Source organism: Lissotriton helveticus, chromosome 5_1 (assembly GCF_964261635.1).
Source record: "Lissotriton helveticus chromosome 5_1, aLisHel1.1, whole genome shotgun sequence".
Classification (NCBI taxonomy): Eukaryota; Metazoa; Chordata; class Amphibia; order Caudata; family Salamandridae; genus Lissotriton; species Lissotriton helveticus.
Window position 1 is genome coordinate 2,044,020,965 of NC_136065.1, and position 21,842 is coordinate 2,044,042,806.

General features: G+C 46.7%; 1 protein-coding gene across 1 annotated transcript in view; it reads left to right on the top strand.

Annotated features, from left to right (window-relative positions):
* LOC144752867 (olfactomedin-like protein 2A) overlaps positions 1-21,842 on the top strand; it is a 172,021-nt gene that overhangs the window by 82,498 nt on the left and 67,681 nt on the right. The window contains exon 4 of the mRNA XM_078640700.1: positions 20,239-20,329. Within this exon, the coding sequence (XP_078496826.1) occupies positions 20,239-20,329 (91 nt within the window). The remainder of the gene's footprint in view (positions 1-20,238; positions 20,330-21,842) is intronic.

A 21,842-nucleotide genomic window follows, 5' to 3' on the forward strand; every position in this document is an offset into this window, starting at 1 on the left:
AAAAGCGGTATCGCTGCTTGAACTGGATGAAAGCACATTATTCTTACTTTCTCCATTAGAGTTAAAGTTGAAGTTAAAAAGTATGTCCTGGGAACTCTGTATCAAGTCAGATATACTTGCCCAACCGAAGCAAAAAGAAAGGGAAGCACTGGTTACGACATATACTCCCAAAGTAGCCCAACAATATTTAATTTGGAATATTCCACATGGCGTCCGTAGATTCTGGTACCTTCTACGCCATAATTTGCTTCCACTGAATTCACTGTTAGCCAAATGGTATGGGGTTTCGCCTCTGTGCAGTTTTTGTAAAAATGCTGTTCAGGATTTTAATCATGTTTTGCTTATTTGCCCGGTATTGGGTCCCATGCGCCAAAAATGGATAAAACCAATTTGTTTACAATTGGGAATTGTGAATGTAAAAATGTTTTTCCATGCACTTTATTGCCCCCCAAGCGAAATGTTCTGTTCCAGAATTTTTAACTATTTTAAAGCGTTTTTAGATATTTATTAATGAATTTCCGGGAGATGTTGATAATTGCCTCTCGTGCAGATAATTCTTGTGGCTATTTTCTATGTCGTATGATGTTTTGTATGTATAATATTGTGTTAATATGTGTGTATCTTTTTATGTGGCCCTCAATGAGAGCCAAATCATAATAAATTTTGACTTTGACTTAAAGTTTTGGGTTTGCCAGCTAGCTCAGAGTTCACTAGAAACTTTCTCGAATGTTCAGGAAGGAATTAACTTCCCTGATTAGACAAGAAGGGATTTAGTTTCTGACAACCATAGAACATGACAACTTTGCTCTCCCCTAATCAAGAGTGTATCTCGAGAGTCGTGTGAACAAAAGGCAATTTATTTTACTCAGTCAGTACGTGCATTCTTAGTCTCATCAGAATGTAGAGAAAAGGAAGAGACGGGCGTGTTCAATAAAAGATGTTATTTATTGATCAGTCTCTTTTCTCGTACAAGAGAAATGGATCGATATTATTGCAATACTTATAGTTAAGTAATGTGCATACATTAGAAGCAGAAGTATAAAATAATACTGTAAAAACATTGATATGGTTTCTAAGCCATATGAAGGTTTAAAATGAATAAAATATATTACATACACATATACATTTGACTAAACATACTCAACTGGTGTTTCTAGATACGCCTACCCCGTGTACCTGACCTAAGCCTAATACGTGGGCGGGAATAGAAAGTTACAGTTTAAGTTAAGTTTGTTTTTGCCAAGTGACTGACTAAAGAATTCTCTGCGAGGGGTTATTCAGTTCTGTACCTGGAAGTTAGGATGAATGAGTGATGGTATCTCTCGTCTCTGGTCTCGATATTCCAGGCTGCCTGCGAGGGCTACCCGGAAACGCCGGAGCTGGATTTCTCGGCAGGAGAAATAGGCAGCTGCTCGATTTCAGCGCGTCAAGAAGGCGGGGCTGCGCCAGCGGGGTCTGCTCTGCTCTGGGCTTCGGCAAGTCTGGCTGCTCCGTCCTCGTCACCACCGCGTGTGTTTGCATAGGGCAATATCGGTAATATTTATACCTTTAAGGTGCCGAGATTGACGTAAGGATGGACATAGATACGTCAATAAAGATGTCATACGACCAGGTCGTTAGCACATTCTTTTGCTGAAGTTCTCGGTGAAATCAAAACAATGGCCGCAGGGTTTTTCCCAGGTTGTCATAGGTTTGATTTGTTATGAGAACTCCGTATGCCTTATCAGGGGCTGGAGGAATATCGCTTGTCTAATTAGATGGCAAGCGTTATGACCTAATCAGATAACACGTTCCTGTGCCGTAGTGTGGCTTTATCAGATAACGGTTCCTGCATCATGGGGGTTTTCTGCCTCATGGGCTGACTGCTAGTTAACTTGTTAGTTTGCTAACCAGAATAGGGTCAGGAATAGGGGGATCGATACAGAACCTATAGGAATACATCACAAAATGTTCTCCAATTACTTAGTTAAAATGATCTTGAGTGAATGTGTTGTAATTTCTCCTATAGCCATGTTTAAATAGTCTCCAATAGCTAGTGTCCATTCTGAAATGTGCTCCTTATTGAAAAGCTTTTCAAAGGCCAATGGAGGTATTGAAATAGGCTTCTGTATTTAAGGTGTGATCTAGTGGCTAAATTGATGACTTTGGAGTGCTATGTGGAAAAAGCCACATGCTCAAACCCACTTTGATCACAGTGTGCAGGTGTATTTGGATCAATTCTATATAGAAAGCTAGGAGAGCAGTACAGCCTGTTAAAATGTTTTAAAATGTATTCGTATATGCATGTATATATATAATTAATAGATCCCCCAGATCCGATACCCATTTATCACAACGCTTGTTTGCATCTCCTGTAAGGAAATCTGTGTGTAAGCTATGGAGCCTAATTATCTAGGTGCTGTTCCCTTTAAATTGTATGTTCTACCATTGGGTCCTTCGGGTGATGTTCCTGACTTTTGGTCCGATATTCAGTTGGAGCCTTAAGTGACCACTGAGGGGATGTTGTGTGCTGACTTTTTCTGTACTTCAATAATCTCCACTGTTTACTTAGTGTTTGGTCCTCCCTTCTTTCGTCCAATCCAACATGAATTGGCGATGATCTATTTTGGGTGCCTGAGGCCACAGAGTTAAAAGCTAGCACAGTCACAAATCGACTACTTAGTTTTTGTCTTTTCATCTGAATCACGTAACTCATCAACTGACCTCTCTGTATTCCATGCCTTGTCCTCAGTCTGGTGTGGCTTAATGTATTAGAGGAAAAAAATTTAGCAGCGGGTCAAGCTGCAGCTCAACAGCACTCAGTTGTAGTGTGGAGGGTCTCATAATCTGAAAATGCATGACAGCAGAAAGAAAGAGACTCTGAGCCTGCAAGCACAGTGGTGGCAACAGGAAGGTAGGGTCTTTTAAAAGATGCACACATCAGGCACACTGGTCCAAAGGCTAACACAAAGTCTTTATGATGACTTCCTCTGTTGGCTCTGCTCCGCCTCCTTATTGACCCGATTGGTGGCTATAATATACCTACCTGATTGGTGATTTTACGGGTTGCCACATCCCCTCTTGATCACATAGTTACAAATGCACATTTTGGCCACTTCGGTGAATTTCTCATGCTTGTGTTTCACAACAGGTTGAAATCTAGGAGACTATTTTGTGATTCATACATTAAGTTAACATAATTTATATACTTACAGTGAGTGGCTTGTATAGGAAGAGCTGTGCATTTTCTATTTTCCTACACAAAACTACTGAACCTTGGTTTAGGCCACAAGTAATCAGAGATAGAGGTAGTTTAAGCAGAATGCAAATTTACCAACATAATTTTGACTGGTCCCAGTATGAAATGGAACCTGTGATATACGCTATTCAACAGCTGTTTAATAGCCATAGGTGGGCCTAGATGCAAGTCTAAGTAGATGAAAGGCAATGTTACATAATTGTCTAGGCTCTGAAGAGCAGAGAATATTTGATCACCTGCCTGAGATGATTCCAACTCCTTCAGCTAAGTGTGATGTATTTATGGAAGTGATGAAGACACTAGAAAATCACTTCAAGGATAATTTCAGCATAATCATCAAAAGACTTAGATTTTATAGCAATAGCATGAACCAATTGGCAGTTTTTTTTGCAGAATTAGGAATGTTTGTCTTTGCATGTCAGTTTTATACACTAGAGAGATCAACTGGTAGTCAACTTCTATGATGGCAAAACACAAGAAAGAGTATTGTGTTGTAGTAAACCGTCTCTTTATGAACCATTAGAGATTGACAGAGGCATTGAACGTTCTATGTTAGCTTCAAATGAACTAGCTAAATCCAAGAACAATCAATGGGGAGATTAAGCCAGTAATTACAATCTCTTTCAAAGCCAAGACCACTATGTACTCAGCAAGCAATAGTAAAAGACAATAGTTAACTGTGGGAAATGGCAATGGGGCACGTTAGAGATGTGGATGAATCAAATTTTTGCCCAGATGCCCAGATGTGGTAAAGACATTTTTGCAATAGTGAATGTAGTCAAGGGAGCCTACAATATTTTAGAATGGCACGCTTTCGGGCAGCCATGCGCTTTATAAATCAAATTTTATTTCATTTCATTTCAAGACGAGGGAATTTTTGGTATGTGTTATAGCTCGACACAGAGCATCTAATTTGTCTCGTAGAGATGTTCCGTACTCAATTTACTTCTGTGCATGAGCTTGTAGAAGTGCACAGAATTATATTTGAGGATATCATTCCTATTGTGCACATAGTGTGTGATGTTACATTAAGTATTAGAGGCCAATTGCAAGAGCATTTGGAGAAACATTGTGCAGAAAGTGTGATAGAACCTGTGGAATCCTGACAGTTGGAGTCCCCTAATGTTTTCATTGTCTTGGCAAATTTTCTTTTTTTTATTTATATTTTGAACATAATAAAAAAATATTGTATCCCTTATTGTTGTGGCAAAAAAGAAGACAGGTGAAGTGAGGTTGTGTGTAGACCTCAGTCCCCTAAACAAAAACATTTTCCTGTACTGTCTTCCCCTCCCTTAAATTCAGGAAATATTAACATACTTAGAGGAGTCAAACGTGTTTTCAGCTATAGACTTTAGAGCAACATATCATCAGGTAGTACTCCGTGAAGACTCCAGGGAGTTGACGACTTTTAACAATCCCTTTGGGACCTTAAGGTTCTCCCTAATGCCCTTCGGTTGAGCATTGGTGTCATCCATATTTCAAAGCCTAATGGTTCAACCTTTGGTAGGTATTAAAGGGGTTCAGGGTGATATTATGAAACTGTTCACAACATTTTGAGGGTTTTGGAAGAGTATGAGCAAATACAGTGAGAAGAGAGAAGTGACACATTTTATTGGACAATGTAGAAACTATGTGGACACCATTTTTCAGGGCAGGTGATTAAACCAAAGAAAGACCTATTAGAAACGACAAGGAGGGGGCCAGACCCTACTTATAAAAATGGTTATGATAAATGTTGGGGTTATGCAAATATTTTTCCTGTTTCTCGGATAATTTTGCACACAGAATCTTTAAGAACGTTATTAAGAAAAGGGATGAAGAATGTATGGGGAATAGATTACAGTGAGCTTTTAAAAAGATGAAAAAGTTGATTATTGAAGCACCAGGGATAATGCTTGATATATTGTTACAGTTAATGCCAGTGGAATAGAATTGAGAGCAGAATTGAGTCAAGAAATTGGTGCTAAGGAAAATACTGAGGAGTTCGTCTCAAGATGTTTGTCAAGTGCGGAGCACACCTACAGTATAATTGAGAAGGAAGTGCTAGTGTTTGGTTTGGGCAACCTATCATTATAAGACCTATTTATGGAGAATATAGGTTGTGTTGATCACCCATGATTGGTTTACCTGTTAAGTGAGAACTGCCTTGGCAAACCGAGTCCAAGACTTGTCAGGTTGTTGTCCAAAATGCTGTCTAATTGCAGGGTGAAACTAAAGGAAAGAACTTGAGGACTGACTTTTATAGATACTCACTGAATGGGACTTTGAGTGAATCATCTAGTAATGAGATTGCGTGCTTTGTTGGTATGCTGGGTGGTGTGTTTACTTCAGTGTACGTAATACCTCACGACCAGTGGCAAAAGAAGCATGAAAATGAGGAGTGCTTGTTATTTATTAAAGGTTTCCTTGTGCATGGGTAACCAAGGGAGGGTTGTATAGAGAGGGAGTTGATGAGCTTATCGAAAGTGTGTGAGGACTTAAGTGTTGAAGGAGGAATGGTTGTCAGAGCCAAGAAGTTGGTTCCTTCAGTTGGGTTCAGGTAATGATTGAACAGATTTGCCAATTCAGATAATTTGGGGTTAGTTGGTATGAAAAAAGACCTAGGGGCATATTTACAAAGAATTGGTTTAGGGCAGCACCGCAAGTTATTTTGCTGCACTGCCTACTCAAATTAGAACGGACAGGAATGCACCATATTTACAAGATACTGTGCATTCCTGCCCTTTCAGCCAGCGCCGGCCCACAAATATCAGCCGTGCACCAACGCAGGCACCAGGTATCTATGTTGTTGGCACAATTGTTTTTGTGCAGGAAGGGGCACCTTCCAGCACAAAAACAATCACAAGAGAGGTTTTCCTCGTTCTATGTGTGCTGCAGAATGCAGCACATGTGCAAATAGTTAAAAATGAGAAGAAATGTAAACATTTCTCCTTGTTGCACCTAATTTAGGGAGGTGCAAGGTTTTGGCGCTGCCCCAGGTTTACAAAATGTTGTAAATCTGGGGCAGTGTCAAATTCCATGGGTGTTGAGTTGAAACACCCACACAACACCCATAGAATGCCTCTTTCTCACATAGTAAGGCAAGTCAGCGACTTGCGCTGCCTTGCCTTACTCCATATCTACAAGGCCCTAAAAAGCCACACAGGTGGCTTTACGTGTCCTTGTAGATATGGCTAAGCGGTGTGCACCACTGGAACATCACAAAAAGTGACGCTCCAGTGGTGCACAGGTCTTGTAAATATGAACCTGAGATTGTATTACTGGTGGCCTGGAATGGACACCAAAGTAGACACCTTGGTAACGTCATGTAAAGCAGCAGCATGTAAAGAGGAGAATAGGTCGCATTGCACTCACATTAGCTATTTATGCCAGTCACAGTTTCTGATTTGCCCCTGGGAGAAGCTGGGAATAGATATCATAGGGCCAGTGTATCAGTTAAGAGGTGAGTTGTGATACATGTTGCTTGTTGTGGATTACCAATAGGTGTGTGCAAATGCATGAGAAATCCATCCAGTGTGTTGAAGTTTTTGCGTCTGATTTTTCATAGTGAGGGATCCCCGAAGGTGTTAGTCACCGATAATCGGGTGCAATTTAATTCCCACTAAATGGAGTCATTTAGTCAATTGTTCAAAATCAGATATTTTACCATAGTATAGTCTAGTCCCCAGGGAAAATGTATGCTTGAACAAGTGAATTGCAAGCTGAAAGAAGCCATACAGTTGGATTTGGATTCAGGATTGGATGTGAGTGATGTTGGAATGAAAATGTTTTCGCAGCCTTTGTTTGTGCATTGTTCTATGGAAGTTAGCATTCAGGGGACCATTTTGTGGTTGGCCTCCATTTTGAACCATGATCGAAACTCATGTCTGTCTCTCTGAAGAATGGTTTCTGATTAGTTTAATTTCTTCAAGGCCTTGCCCTGCTAATTAATACATGTTCTTATTAATGCATACCTTTCCATCCAGATAGAGGCCTTCTTCCATCAGTCTAGTGGTGGGCACGAACAGAGTGACCTTTGGTAGGAGATAGTGTGTGCCCGGCGTCAGAGTCGAAACCTATCCTACTGTTCTTCTTTGTTTAGCTGCATCTGCCTGGAAAATTCCATTCTGGGTGTGCCTTCATTGGTTCTAAATTGTACATAATGTATCACCATGTTTGCTGACGCCAGTCCCTTTCTGCAGAACTCCTAGAGACTAGGCAGACTGGGCTCCGCTCGGGTGTATCTGAATAAACATATATTGGTGTGTATTCTCTACTGTCTGACCAACTCTTCATTTGGTATGGAAGGCTGAGAGGTGGTCATGAGTGACCCGGGTGACCCTAAACAGGCCACTTCCTTCAGTGAGGCTGTATTTGATCAGTTGTGGAATTATCATAATACTAGCAGCCCTTCCCGACATTGTTCGGATATGAATTGCTGCCGGCCAGTAGTATATTGTTTTGAAGGATTTCGTTTTGATAGCATTTCTTATCTGTGACAGGTCTGTGAAACGCTCCGATTCACAGTGCACTGCTGATGCACTTAAGAGTGCGCGTTCAGTAGTGTGTGAACTCGAGTTTCCCTACTTTATTTTTCCTTGCAATATTATATAGCGCAAACTTGACAACATGGCATGAGCATAATTTACATTACAGAAGAATACATTCATTTGTGGTAGGCACGGGGAGACAAAGCGATTTGCCTGGAATCACAGGATGTTGAGCTGATGCCGAGATTCGAACGTAGCTCCCCAGCTCTAAAGTTTGCAATTCTAGAACTTGTGGCGGGAGGTGTGTCTAAAAGTGTATGTCGGTGCTGGCCATCAATGAGAGAGACCTGTGCATTTTTCAAATCGGTGGTGAAAAAATATGAGTATGTTGCTGGAGATGTGGGCCGCCGTGCCACCAATGTCCTTACCGGGGGAGGGTAAAAACCCATTATTCCGCAACTAACTTTCCGCATACCATCACTCCGCATACTTTCATTAAGAAGGCACCATGACTCCGCAATGCCATTATAACGCATGGCATTACATTTTATATGCTTTTACCACGCATACATTTACAACGAAATTCGTTGTAAATGCATGAATGGTAAAAGCATGTTTTTTTTAATGTTTGGATAAGGTAAGTATGGGTATAGGGGTATATGTTTTGAGGTACTGAGGTATATGTTTTGGGGTGTTTGGGTATTTTAAGGGTTCAGATATAGTTTTGGGTTATGGGGTACAGGGGTAGTTTTAGGGTTTAGGGATAGGTATGGGTTTTGGGGTACAGGGGTATTTTTAGGGTTCAGGGCTAGGTTTGGGTTTTGGGGTATAGGGGTATTTTTAGGGTTCAGGGGTAGGTTTGGGTTTTGGGGTACAGGGGTATTTTAAGGGTTCAGGGCTAGGTTTGGGTTTTGGGGTACGGGGGTATTTTAGGGTTGAGGGGTAGGTTTGGCTTTTGGGGTACAGGGTTATTTTATGGTTCAGGGCTAGGTTTGGGTTTTGGGGTACAGGGGTATTTTTAGGGTTCAGGGGTAGGTTTGGGTTTTGGGGTACAAGGGTATTTTAGGGTTCAGGGGTAGGGTTGGGTTTTGGGGTACAGGGGTATTTTTAGGGTTCAGGGATAGGTTTGGGTTTTGGGGTACAGGTGTATTTTTAGGGTTCAGGGGTAGGTTTGGGTTTTGAGGCACAGGGGTATTTATAGGGTTCAGGGCTAGGTTTGAGTTTTGGGGTACAGGGGTATTTTTAGGGATAGGTTTGGGTTTTGGGGTACAGAGTATATTTATAGGGTTAAGATGGGTTAGTGTTTACGGGTGTTGGGGTATTTTAAGGAGTAAGGGTGGGTTATGATTATAGGGTGCAGGGGTATTTAAAGGGAGCAGGGTGGACATCCGGAGCTGGAATGTACAGAACCTGGGAAGAAAAAACAATGAAATATTGGGCACAACGCTTGCTTTTTTTCCGTAATCCCGTGCCCCGCACACGCCCATGCCCCCAGCACATGATATGAGACATGGCATGAAGGGCGAAACGTACCACGCGCCCCCAGCGTTTGTCACGCCCCCAGCACAGGCCCACAGCACAACACAGACACGCCCACAAGGGACTACTTTGCTGGCACGGTTCTTTTACCTTTTAAATGTATATGGTGGGCGTCTGCATAGCCTATGTCCTTCTGCTGCAACTGCCCTTTCCAACGCTGTATTGGGTGTTGTGATTGGTGCTGTGGTTCCTGAGATTACCCGCCTCAAAGGTTTGGGCTCTCTCTTTATTATATTAGTATAGATATAGATTCCACATTCAACCACAGGGGTTACTCCTTTCTTGATGTGGTGTGAAAGAAACTCAGTATGCAAATTATCCCAAGGATGGGTATTCCAGAAAACATGAGTTGAGGAGTGTTACTCTGATGCAAGGGATGCAAAGAGTAAAGTAGGCTATGACATGCACTGCTTCATAGTGTGAAACAGATGGGTTTTGCAGTAGGTAATATGGTGAAGGTGAGGTGGCCTATATGTGCTAGGAAAGGATCCTCTAAATTCTGTTCTAACACAACTATTGTGTAAGTATCCAATCATGGTGTAAAAGTTGCCAACGGCAAATGGTAGAGTAAGAGAAGTGTGTCAAGAGTTCAGGGTGCATGTTCAGTTAGGGATGATGTGCAGCATTTTGGAACTTCCAATGAGAGTGATTCCCCAAGATCTTGCTCAGGGGGTGATTTACAGAATACAAGTTGTTTTGGAAGTGGTAGACTGTTTGATTTGTCCATGGAGATTGCTGTTCCTAGTGCATGAGGTGTGGATGGAATGGTTCCTTGTGAGTGTCTCCCAGCAGATGGGTCATTGGTCACAAATAGAATGGTTGGTATTTTGGGTCTGCTGGTCGATGGCTTGTCTCTCATGAACATTGGTGCTAAGAGGAATGTCTGTGAACCAAACTGTTGGACCTGCGATGGGCAAGCCCAGCACAAAGGGGGTAGCTTGGCTCAAGTGACAAGGCAAGTGAAGGCTGTAGTGTTAAGCCGGCTCTGACCCAATAATAACTCCTGGTACATCCACACCAAAAAGAAGGACACCACACCACTGCTGTAGAAAAATACGATTCCTTTATATAAAAGTTCTTTGTTGTAAATAGGGTTGACTGGGAAAGCACATATACATTTCTTTTGGTCATACAGTTCTGGTAATAAATAGTATTAATAAATAGAATAACTTCAGGAATGACTATCACAATAAATATCAGAATAAATATCAGAATAAATATCAGAATAAATATCAGAATAAATATTGGTTCATTTAAATAAACAACCACATTTTTCTTCTGGTATCGCTGCCACCAATTAAATACTTTAGAATCATTACATCTGCAATACGCTTCAAATGGGAAAGATAACTCTTACAGTTTATGCTGTTTTCAATGACCAGGTATACGGCTTCTCTGAGCACAAAATAAGGTTTGGGACTCTTTAATAATCACTCAAGGCGTATGCGCGTATATCTAGAAGGCAAGGAAACACAGTAAATACATCATTTGCACTCGGCGGTCACCGGGATAGGATCTGTGCTTTGCCGGTGAAGTCTATGTGCGCCTACGGGCTTTAGCACCACTTGAGCACAGGCGGCACCAGTTGAAAGTCATTAGACTGACGAACGGGCTGCCGGAGAGGTCACACAACCTTCGCGCACAGTCAAATAAATGCCGGTTCACAGTTCCTTCACAACGCTGCATTCACTATGAGGAAACGGGCCCACCTCACATCGGCTGCAATTCAAGATACGATTCAGTCGGGCACAGCACTCCTCTCGTTAGCGACGGGGCTCTCAGGGGCTCCACGGACCTCCCTCCGACTTCCACATTCAGGGTGGTTCCCGCCCACAGCTACAGCTCCCGGGTCACTGGGAAGTGGCAGAGACGCTAGTCCCGCCCAACGAAGGCCGGCCTTTCCCCGCCCCGGCGCACCACCTCACCTTCAATCTGCGCAGGAAGCGCTCTACGCTGGTGGGGCTCGGAGACGTCCGAGCTCCCCTCTAGAGGCACCTGACGCGAAGGGGGCACAGCTGACGATCGCGGTCGCGGCGAACTTGCTCTCGCCTCGCGACTCGATAAGTCGATCACAGTTCACCACCGGGGGGGCGGAGAGGCACACGAATCTGGCCACAGTCTTTGGGGGCAATGAGGTACTCGCTGGGCAGGCGCTGTAGGCGCTAGATCACTTCTCACGTAGCTGACTGGAACGCCAGTCAGACACAACGCCAGCAACCCTTTGCTGCTCTACTGCCTGCGCTACCAGCCACCTCAGGGGTCAACAGGGCAGGTGTCAATCTGGTGTCATGTCTGGAATCTCTTAATCCTTCATTCAATCTAAACTTCATCATCTTCATCATCATCTTCATCATCTTCATCTAAAATGGCCGCCAGGGACTGGGCCTTATATAGCCAGTGCCCTGGGGTACTGGCACGACCCAGAAGGTTCTAGAACCTTCTCTGGCTGTGACAATGACATGGCACTCTTGAGGGGTATTTAGGACACTCACAGCCACCGTACTGGGGTTCTAGAGCAGCCATTTTGTGTACCTGAGGAAAATAAAGGAATTCCTGTCAGAAATGCGCGCCAAACAAAGGGCGCCAAAACCTCAAGAGGCCAGGGTTCATGAAGGCTCCAATGGGAGTCACTTCACATGAGAAAGAAAGGGTGTCCACCATTTTAGGTTCATTTATAAAGGTTGACAACCCCAGTTTGTAATGCCACAAGTTTGGGCCAGGCGCCTTGTAAATAGGTGCCACAAACCTTGTGAGCAACTGGGCGTCAAGGAACATCTAACCCCATGAGACAACACATAAAAAGTCCTGGTAGACAAATAAAAAGTGACAAATTTTGGGAGGTACAGGGGAACAAAAGAAATCATAGTGGTGAGGGGACTCTCAGAAGCAGACGGGTCTAACACGCGTCCCTCCCAGCTGAAAGTGGGGAGAGCTACCCAACTCCTCAACACTAAGGCGGAAATACCTGGAGAGACTGTCTGCATTGGCGTGGTCAACTCCGGGCCGGTGTTCCACCCGAAAGTCCATTCCCTGTAGGGAGATAGATCACCTCAACAGTTTGGGATTTTCCCCCTTCATTTGCATGAGCCAACGAAGGGGTCGGTGGTCTGTCTGAACAAGGAAGTGTGAACCAAACAAATATGGTCGCAGCTTCTTCAGTGCCCAGACCACCGCAAAGGCGTCCCGCTCGATGGTACTCCACCTCTGTTCCCGGGGAAGCAGTCTTCGTGACAGAAAGACCACGGGCTGATCCAGACCCTCTTCATTGAGTTGCGATAGCACCGCCCCAATGCCAATGTCGGATGCATCTGTCTGGACAATGAACTCTTTTGAAAAATCTGGAGCCTTCAGGACTGGAGCTTTACACAATGCTTGTTTCAGAGTGTCGAAGGCTCGCTGGCAAGCCTCCGTCCAAATGACTCTCCTGGGTTGCTTTTTGGCCGTGAGTTCTGTAAGGGGTGCCACGATAGTGCCATACCCCTTCACGAATCGTCTGTAGTAACCTGTGAGGCCCAGGAAGGCTCGGACCTTAGTCTGGGTCTTGGGGGGTTTCCGGGCCATGATTGCCTCAATCTTCGCCTGAAGGGGCTGCACCGTTCCCCGGCCCACCAAGTGTCCTAAGTACACTACCGACCCCTGTCCAATCTGACATTTGCTGGCCTTGATCATCAAGCCAGCCCGTTCCAGGGCCTGGAGAACGGCTTGCAAGTGCTGCAAGTGATCCTCCCAGATGCTACTGAAGACAGCTATGTCATCCAAGTAAGCAGCAGAGAATGACTCCATCCCGGTGAGGATCGTGTTCACTAGCCGCTGAAAAGTGGCAGGAGCGTTCTTGAGCCCAAAGGGCATGACGCAAAACTGGTAGTGTCCATCAGGTGTGGAGAAGGCTGACCTTTCCTTGGCTCCATTAGACATGGGAATCTGCCAGTACCCTGCAGTGAGGTCAATGGTACTGAGATATTGGGCAGCTCCCAACCGGTCAATCAATTCATCCGCCCAAGGGATCGGATGAGCATCCGTTTTGGTTACTGAATTTAGTCCTCGGTAGTCCACACAGAATCTCAATTATGGTGTGGTACCAGGTGGGGCAGCTTTAGGAACTAACACCACCGGGCTAGACCAAGGGCTACTTGAAGGTTCGATGACTCCTAGCTCCAGCATCTTAGCTACTTCGCTTTGGATACTGGCCTTCACCTTGTCAGACAGCCGGTAAGACTTTGACTTCACAGGTGGCTGTCCCCTGTGTCCACGTCATGGGTACACAAGTGGGTCTTACCCGGGACAAGGGAGAACAGAGGAGCGAATGACCCCAAGACCTGGCGACATTCCTCCTGCTGCTCAGGAGTCAGGGTTGGCGAGAGTTTCACTCCGTCCACTGACCCATCCTTTTCTTGAGACGCAAAAAGGTCGGGGAGAGGCTCCGTGTCCTCTTCCTCCGATCCGTCAGTCACCATAACCAACATGACTTCGGGCCTCTCGTAGTGGGGCTTGAGGCGATTGGCATGTAACACCTGATGCGGATGCCGAGGGGTCTTTACGTCCACCAGATAGGTAGACTTGCCCTTCTTCTCCAATACCTCATAGGGGCCTGTCCAACGGTCCTGGAGGGCACTCAGCTCTCCAGGCTCCATCACCCACACCTTCTGGCCAGGCTCCAACTCCACTGGGTGAGCGTTGTGGTCATACCACGCTTTCATGACTGCCTGACTGGCTTCCAAGTTGTCAGAAGCTTGCTTCCACAACTTAGCCATTTGGCTTCGGAAGGCCAGCATGTAGCTCACCACATCCTGGGGAACTTTCCGGGGAGACCTTTCCCAGGAGTCCCTCACCAGGCTGAGAGGTCCACGTACAGGGTGCCCATACAAAAGCTCGAAGGGGCTGAAGCCCACTCCCTTTTGCGGCACTTCCCTGTAGGAAAAGAGCAAACAGGGTAGGAGGACGTCCCATTTCCTCCGCAGGCTTTCGGGTAGACTTCTGATCATACCCTTCAAGGTTTGGTTGAACCTTTCCACAAGACCATTGGTCTGTGAGTGATAAGGAGTGGTGAACCTGTAAGTCACTCCACACTCCTTCCACATGGCCCGCATATATGCTGACAGGAAGTTGGTCCCCCTGTCAGACACAACTTCCTTGGGGAATCCCACTTGGGTAAAGATCCCCATCAGGGCCTTGGCCACTACTGGTGCAGTAATGGTTCTCAGAGGAATTGCCTCTGGATACCTTGTGGCGTGATCCACCAGGACCAGGATAAACCGGTGACCGGATGATGTAGGTGGATCTAGGGGCCCAGCAATGTCGATGCCCACCCTTTCAAAGGGGGTGCCAACGACGGGAAGTGGTTCCAGGGGAGCCTTCAGCTTCGTCCCTGTTTTCCCACTGGCTTGGCATGACACGCACGACCGACAGTATGTGTCGGATGCCACCCTCATTCGAGGCCAATAAAAGTGGGGGACAAGCCGGGCAAAGGTCTTGTCCTGACCCAAGTGTCCTGCCAAGGGAATCTCATGAGCCAACTCTAATAGGAAGGCTCGGTAACACTGTGGGACTACCAGGGCCCATGACAATCCGTGCACTGGCGCCCTGGGTTCACTGTAGAGGAGACCATCCTCCCAGTAAACACGATAGTTCCCAGACTCGTTACCTGCTGCCTGGGCTTCAGCCTGTTGCCTCAGACCCTCGAGGGTGGGACATTCCCTTTGTCCCTTGCTCAGTTCCTCCCTGGATGGTCCTCCTTCCACTCGCCACTCAGCGGGGATAGGCAAGTCCTCCAACGGAACCATGTCCTCCTCCGCGGACTCCGGGTCCACCTCCACAGGTGGCCTATCCGTCTCACGGGGCATGGACCTCGAGGCAGGCTCCTCCTATCCTCGAAATGTTCCCTCATTAGCAGCTGGGTGGGCCATTGTTCCAGGCTCCAACCCACGCGACTTCTCCTCCCGAGCAGCCGCAGTCCTGGTACTCACACAGGCCCAATCAGGTGTACCCAGCATCTCAGTATGAGTCCGGTATTCCACCTCCTTCCAAGCATTGTGCTCCATATCATTGCCCAGCAGACATCGACTGGCACGGCGGGGCTTACGGCAACTCGAAGTGAACCTGCAACCCCTTCCCACTCAAAGGGAACCTCGGCCACAGGATAGTGGCCCATTCTGCTGTCAGCCATCGCGGCTGGATGAAGTACGCCTGGAATCACCTGCTCTGAGGACACCAGATGACTCCTTACCATAGTCATACTGGCTCCTGTATCTCTCAGAGCTTCCCCTCTATGGCCATTGATGGTGACCCATTGCCCATACTTGGTAGTATTTGAGGGCACCTGGATCTTTGGAACCACCTCCCGATCACCCAGGGACACTAAGGTGACACCCGCCCACTCCCCCCCTTAACTAAGGGCATCTCCTCCCCGAGCGCTACACTAGCGACTCCCAGGGCCTTTCCTCCAGTGGGAGGGGGTGGTCTCTTTGGGCATTTCACGTCTCCCTTATAATGTCCAATACCACCGCACTCGTAGCAATGGATAACCCTTGGCTGCTGACTCTGGCCAGGATTAGGGTTCTTCTGCGGGTTAGCCTTAGAAGTGGAGAAGAAACTTATCCCCTTAAAGGTATTTTGGGGGCCTTTGGAGAACTCCTGCTTCTTGTTATCTCCCCCCTCTTTCTTCTGGGGAGCGCCCTGTCCGGACTTCTGAGAATCTCCTCCCTTCGCCTTCGTGGACACTCGGGTACTTGCCCAAATGTCCGCCTCCTCAGCAAGCTTACGGGGGCAAGTAAGTTTGCTGTCTACCAGGTGTTGCCTCAGCTCGGGAAGACATTTCTCGAGTAGATGTTCCTTGAGTATTAGGTCGTACAACCCTCGATAGTCCTCCACCTCATTACCTTGGACCCACCCATCTAGGGCTTTCTTGGCAAAATACAGGAAGTCAACCCAATTCTGTGAGCTCAGCTTGTGGCTGCCCCTAAACCTTTGCCGGTATTTCTCGGGGGTCAACCCAAACTTCCTGATGAGCGCCACCTTCATGGCGGGGTAATTAACCTGTTCCTCCCGGTCTAGGGCCAATAGGGCATCCCTACCTGTCGGAGGCATGTACCGGTATAATCCACCACCCCAATGCTTCTCATGGATCCCATGGGCTCTTAAGGAGACCTCATAGGCTGCCAGCCACTTGGCTATGTCATCTCCAGCGGTATAACTGGCGACTACGTCCTTGGGTAAATGGGGCCTGGGCTCCCTGGCAAATTCCTTTGACTCGACACCTTTCGGAGTGATGTTATGGGCCTGGAAGTCGAGTTCTCGTAGCTTGAACTCATGTTCCATCCTTTTCCTTTCCATCTCCAGCTTGGACTCATGTTCCAACCTCCTCCCCTCCCTTCTTTCTTCCAACTCCATTTTTGCTATTTCCCACCTTAACAGTCTTTCCTCTCTCCTGTCAGCTAACTCGGTTTCTGACAACCCTCTCGATGACACACTGCTGCCCTCCCGTGAGGTTGCCTTGGGGCTGATTGACATCTCACCCACCCCCGGGGGACATTCCGCAGTCCTATCAATGACAGTACCTCTGTCCGATTCCTCCTCCTCCACCGTTCCCTCCGTGTGTGCTTCCACCCATGCTCGCAGACTAGTACGGAGCTCCTCTCTTTTGGCCCCTCGCCTGACAAACACTCCCCTCTCCTGACAGAAATCCTTGAGCTGTGCCACAGTATAGGTCTCCAGCTCTGACATTTCGAATTCCATCTTGTCAGTGAAAAGTGTGGACCACCACCCCGAAGTAGGTGACCAGGATAAGAACTTTGAGGGTCACTTCCACCCACCTCCAGGAAAGAATTTGGAAAAAGCAAAACGTTGAATTTGAGGGCCGCTAGGAGAAAACTCCGGGTGTGTACCTGTGGTGCACACTGAATTATTATGGGGTTCAAAACAAGCACGGCTCGCAATCCCACCCGCTGAGCACCAATTTTATGTTGGACCTGCGATGGGCAAGCCCAGCACAAAGGGGGTAGCTTGGCTCAAGTGACAAGGCAAGTGAAGGCTGTAGTGTTAAGCCGGCTCTGACCCAATAATAACTCCTTGTACATCCACACCAAAAAGAAGGACACCACACCACTGCTGTAGAAAAATACGATTCCTTTATATAAAAGTTCTTTGTTGTAAATAGGGTTGACTGGGAAAGCACATATACATTTCTTTTGGTCATACAGTTCTGGTAATAAATAGTATTAATAAATAGAATAACTTCAGGAATGAGTATCAGAATAAATATCAGAATAAATATCAGAATACATATCAGAATAAATATCAGAATAAATATTGGTTCATTTAAATAAACAACCAAATTTTTCTTCTGGTATCGCTGCCACCAATTAAATACTTTAGAATCATTACATCTGCAATACGCTTCAAATGGGAAAGATAACTCTTACAGTTTATGCTGTTTTCAATGACCAGGTATACGGCTTCTCTGAGCACAAAATAAGGTTTGGGACTCTTTAATAATCACTCAAGGCGTATGCGCGTATATCTAGAAGGCAAGGAAACACAGTAAATACATCATTTGCACTCGGCGGTCACCGGGATAGGATCTCTGCTTTGCCGGTGAAGTCTATGCGCGCCTACGGGCTTTAGCAGCACTTGAGCACAGGCGGCACCAGTTCAAAGTCATTAGACTGACGAACGGGCTGCCGGAGAGGTCACACAACCTTCGCGCACAGTCAAATAAATGCCGGTTCACAGTTACTTCACAACGCTGCATTCACTATGAGGAAACGGGCCCACCTCACATCGGCTGCAATTCAAGATACGATTCAGTCGGGCACAGCACTACTCTCGTTAGCGACGGGGCTCTCAGGGGCTCCACGGACCTCCCTCCGACTTCCGCATTCAGGGTGGTTCCCGCCCACAGCTACAGCTCCCGGGTCACTGGGAAGTGGCAGAGACGCTAGTCCCGCCCAACGAAGGCAGGCCTTTCCCCGCCCCGGCGCACCACCTCACCTTCAATCTGCGCAGGAAGCGCTCTACGCTGGTGGGGCTCGGAGACGTCTGAGCTCCCCTCTAGAGGCACCTGATGCGAAGGGGGCACAGCTGACGATCGCGGTCGCGGCGAACTTGCTCTCGCCTCGATAAGTCGATCACAGTTCACTACCGGGGGGGCGTATTGGCACACGAATCTGGCCACAGTCTTTGGGGGCAATGAGGTACTCGCTGGGCAGGCGCTGAAGGCGCTAGATCACTTCTCACGTAGCTGACTGGAACGCCAGTCAGACACAACGCCAGCAACCCTTTGCTGCTCTACTGTCTGCGCTACCAGCCACCTCAGGGGTCAACAGGGCAGGTGTCAATCTGGTGTCAAGTCTGGAATCTCTTAATCCTTCATTCAATCTAAACTTCATCATCTTCATCATCATCTTCATCATCTTCATCTAAAATGGCCGCCAGGGACTGGGCCTTATATAGCCAGTGCCCTGGGGTACTGGCACGACCCAGAAGGTTCTAGAACCTTCTCTGGCTGTGACAATGACATGGCACTCTTGAGGGGTATTTAGGACACTCACAGCCACCGTACTGGGGTTCTAGAGCAGCCATTTTGTGTACCTGAGGAAAATAAAGGAATTCCTGTCAGAAATGCGCGCCAAACAAAGGGCGCCAAAACCTCAAGAGGCCAGGGTTCATGAAGGCTCCAATGGGAGTCACTTCACATGAGAAAGAAAGGGTGTCCACCATTTTAGGTTCATTTATAAAGGTTGACAACCCCAGTTTGTAATGCCACAGGTTTGGGCCAGGCGCCTTGTAAATAGGTGCCACAAACCTTGTGAGCAACTGGGCGTCAAGGAACATCTAACCCCATGAGACAACACATAAAAAGTCCTGGTAGACAAATAAAAAGCGACAAATTTTGGGAGGTACAGGGGAACAAAAGAAATCATAGTGGTGAGGGGACTCTCAGAAGCAGACGGGTCTAACACAAACTATATGGAGCACTTTATTGTGTATTAACTATGCTATTCCATGGAGGTGTGGTATGGGCTATGGCTGGGTTTCATTGTTATCATGGGCTGTATGTCTTTAGGTTGGATGTTCTACCATGTCATCTTTCAGGGAACATTCCAGACGCTTGGGCCCAGATTTTCAAAAAAGGCACAGAACGCAGCGCAGAAGCCAAACTTTCTGTGCTGCGTTGTGTTGCGTTACAGGGTGGGAGCAGACAGCGCCATATCTACAGAGATAGCACTCTCCTCCCCTCTCATTAGTGCTGATTTCAGCTGCTGTGTGCCAGGCATACACTGTTACCCCATAGTGCTATGGTGCTTGCCTGAGTCTACCATAGGTTTTTTACAGGAAGGGTACCCTTCATGTACAAAATACTATGCCCAGACACATTTTAGAACTTTTCATACTTTGCACGTGTGCTGCACAGTGAAGCACTCATGCAAAGTTAGAAAAATGTTTTTAATTTCAATGCCTCATTTCAAATGGTGTTAACTTTTGGTGCTAAACCCTGTCTACTATTGTTTGTAGATAGGATTTTGCGTCAAATGGCATGAGTGGTTGCATGGAAATGCCCATGCTCACCCATGTAACCCCGCCTTGGCACTAAGTAATGCAACGCAGTGCTTCACGCTGCTTTGCGTTATTTTCAGGAAAATTTCCTGCGCAAAACAAGTTTGCAGTGGAAAGTAAATTGGGTAAAAATCATTTTGTGCTGTGGCGCTAACCCCACGCAAAATGTTTGAAAATCTACCCCTTGGTTCGTTAATCAGTTAGAGACTGAAGTGGCCGCTGAGCGGTCGGATGTCGTGTGCTGCCCTTCCACTGTTCTTGAACAAACTTTACTGTTTGCTTACTGTTTGGTCATCCAACGCAACACTCTAGTTGTGTCAGAACAGAAAAGAGCGACACATACGGATGAGGGAGTGCAAGATATTGTCACCTGGGGGTCAGTAGGTATGGGAGGGTGTCATCCAAGTGCTTTTTAACACGGCCTTCTCCTCTTTTGTGCAGAGGCAGAGTGGGCCACAGGTCAAGGGTCACCCAACGGTTGTTCAGGTCGCAACAGGAGCAACAGTATTGACTACTATGGGCAATGGGTCAGGTGAGGAATATTCCATTCTTACCAGACTATCTGCAAACCATACACACGTGTCTGCCCTAAAAAAACACCATTAAAGCCTAATGACCTGTGCACTCACTAACTCCAAGCTCAGATCTCCCCAGTCAGGCAGCCTGATGGGTACCTGAGCTGTCTCTATACTACAGACTCAATGGTCCTACACTCACTGACCCTAATCCATGCTCTCCAGAACTACAGACTCATGGATCCTACACTCACTGACCCTAATCCATGCTCTCCAGAACTACAGACTCATGGATCCTACACTCACTTACCTTGATCCATGCTCTCCAGAACTACAGACCCCTGGGTCCTACACTCACTGACCCTAGTCAATGCTCCCCAGTACTACAGACTCATGGGTCCTACACTGACTGACCCTAATCAATGCTCTCCAGTACTACAGACTCATGGGTCCTACACTCACTGACCCTAATCCATGCTCTCCAGTACTACAGACTCATGGGTCCTACACTCACTGACCCTAATCTATGCTCTCCAGTACTACAGACTCATGGGTCCTACACTCACTGACCCTAATCCATGCTCTCCAGTACTACAGACCCCTGGGTCCTACACTCACTGACCCTAATCCATGCTCTCCAGTACTACAGACCCCTGGGTCCTACACTCACTGACCCTAATCCATGCTCTCCAGTACTACAGACCCCTGGGTCCTACATTCACTGACCCTAATCCATGCTCTCTAGTACTACAGACTCATGGGTCCTACACTCACTGACCCTAATCTATTCTCTCCAGTACTACAGACTCATGGGTCCTCCACTCACTGACCCTAATCCATGCTCTCCAGTACTACAGACCCCTGGGTCCTACACTCACTGACCCTAATCCATGCTCTCCAGTACTACAGACCCCTGGGTCCTACACTCACTGACCCTAATCCATGCTCTCCAGTACTACAGACCCCTGGGTCCTACACTCACTGACCCTAGTCCATGCTCTCCAGTACTACAGACTCATGGGTCCTACACTCACTGACCCTAATGCATGCTCTTCCAGTGCAAGAGACTCATTGCTCCTACACACACTGACCCTAATCCATGCTCCACAGCAATACAGACTCATTGCTCCTACACACACTGACCCTAATCCATGCTCCACATTAATACAGACTCATGGGTCCTACACTCACTGACCCTAATCCATGCTCTTCCAGTGCTATAGACTCATGGGTCCTACACTCACTGACCCTAATCCATGCTCTTCCAGTGCTATAGACTCATGGGTCCTACACTCACTGACCCTAATCCATGCTCTTCCAGTGCTATAGACTCATGGGTCCTACACTCACTGACCCTAATCCATGCTCTTCCAGTGCTATAGACTCATGGGCCCTACACTCACTGACCCTAATCCATGCTCTTCCAGTGCTATAGACTCATGGGCCCTACACTCACTGACCCTAATGCATGCTCTTCCAGTGCTAGAGACTCATGGGCCCTACACTCACTGACCCTAATGCATGCTCTTC